The following is a 1,413-nucleotide window of genomic DNA, read 5'->3' as shown; positions in this document are numbered from 1 at the left end:
AGGCCCGCTGCAAGCCACCTCCATATGACAACAGGTTTCTCTTGGACGTTAAACAGGTTATTACTTATGTTAGGGCCTCAATTTTTAACACGCCCCAATGTATAGCCCACCATGTAGCATAAGTTAAGCCCAACTTATTGTGGAAGAAAACTTAATTTAAGGACATGAGCGTTGTGATTAAACATAGATCCAGAGCCCATTGAAAATAAAAAGACTCCTTTTTTGAGTTTGGTGCACGAGCAATGGTGAATGCTATTTCCAAGTGAGACCAAAAAAATAATAGCATTTGGAAGCTTTGTATTGAGAGTATGAGGGTGTGGTGAGACATGGAATCAAAATCATGAATCATAATTGGTGTAAGCCATATTACCTTATCCATATATATCCACATCCAAATCCACACCACCCATCTAAATTCCAAAATAACACCTCTTCCTGTTTCATCTCATCCTGAAATGGCAATGGCAACACAAGCTTCCCTCTTCACCCCACCCCTCTCTGCTCCCAAGCCCACCGACCGTGCATGGAAGCAAGCAGCCGCAGTGTCCTTCACCACCCCCAAGCTGAACCTGAGGTTCCCAAGCATAAGAGCTTCGGCTGCAGAGGAGAAAGTAGAGGCTGCTGCAGCAGAGAAGGAGAAGGAGGAGGCACCAGTGGGGTTCACCCCACCTGAGCTGGACCCAAACACGCCATCCCCAATATTCGGAGGAAGCACTGGAGGACTATTGAGGAAGGCCCAAGTGGAAGAGTTCTACGTCATAACATGGGATTCCCCGAAAGAACAGATCTTTGAGATGCCCACAGGTGGCGCCGCCATAATGAGGCAGGGTCCAAACCTTCTCAAGCTTGCAAGGAAAGAGCAGTGCCTTGCACTTGGGACAAGGCTTCGCTCAAAGTACAAGATCAAGTACCAGTTCTACAGGGTCTTCCCCAATGGCGAGGTCCAATACTTGCACCCCAAGGATGGTGTCTACCCTGAGAAAGTCAACCCTGGTCGCCAAGGTGTTGGTCAGAACTTCAGGTCTATTGGCAAGAACGTTAGCCCCATTGAGGTCAAGTTCACTGGCAAGCAACCCTATGATTTGTAATTCAGCCTAATCTCTATTGTACTTACTTATTATAATCATATTAATCTCCGTACCTTATGTGTTTACGTATTTCTATTGTTGGGTTTTATGATTAACTATGCCAGCGTTTGGTTTATGTCTTGAAATAGAGGCATAGAGATATAAATATTAAAGATATAGACACAAATTATTAGTATATTTTTTATTGTGCTTGGTAAAATATTGAATAAGTACAATAAAATTAGGGAAAAAATTCATATTTTATAAAAATTAATAAGAAATAAAAATATAAAAAATAATTGTATAAAATTTAATAAAAATTAAAAATGTAAAAAATTGTGTTTCA

At 41.3% G+C, this 1,413-nt stretch overlaps 1 protein-coding gene across 1 annotated transcript; it reads left to right on the top strand.

Annotated features, from left to right (window-relative positions):
- LOC107619021 (photosystem I reaction center subunit II, chloroplastic) lies at nucleotides 368-1,186 on the top strand. Its single transcript, XM_021112451.1, has one exon. It carries the CDS (start codon nucleotides 456-458, stop codon nucleotides 1,086-1,088), a length of 633 nt encoding a protein of 210 aa, XP_020968110.1. The 5' UTR covers nucleotides 368-455; the 3' UTR covers nucleotides 1,089-1,186.

Source organism: Arachis ipaensis, chromosome B09 (genome assembly GCF_000816755.2).
Source record: "Arachis ipaensis cultivar K30076 chromosome B09, Araip1.1, whole genome shotgun sequence".
Taxonomy (NCBI): Eukaryota; Viridiplantae; Streptophyta; class Magnoliopsida; order Fabales; family Fabaceae; genus Arachis; species Arachis ipaensis.
Note: the sequence above shows the minus strand (reverse complement) of the source record. Positions and strands in the feature narration are given on the sequence as shown.

Bases quoted from the DNA above. Each gene is read 5' to 3' on its own strand.
- LOC107619021 (XM_021112451.1), top strand. From the start codon at position 456: ATGGCAATGGCAACACAAGCTTCCCTCTTCACCCCACCCCTCTCTGCT.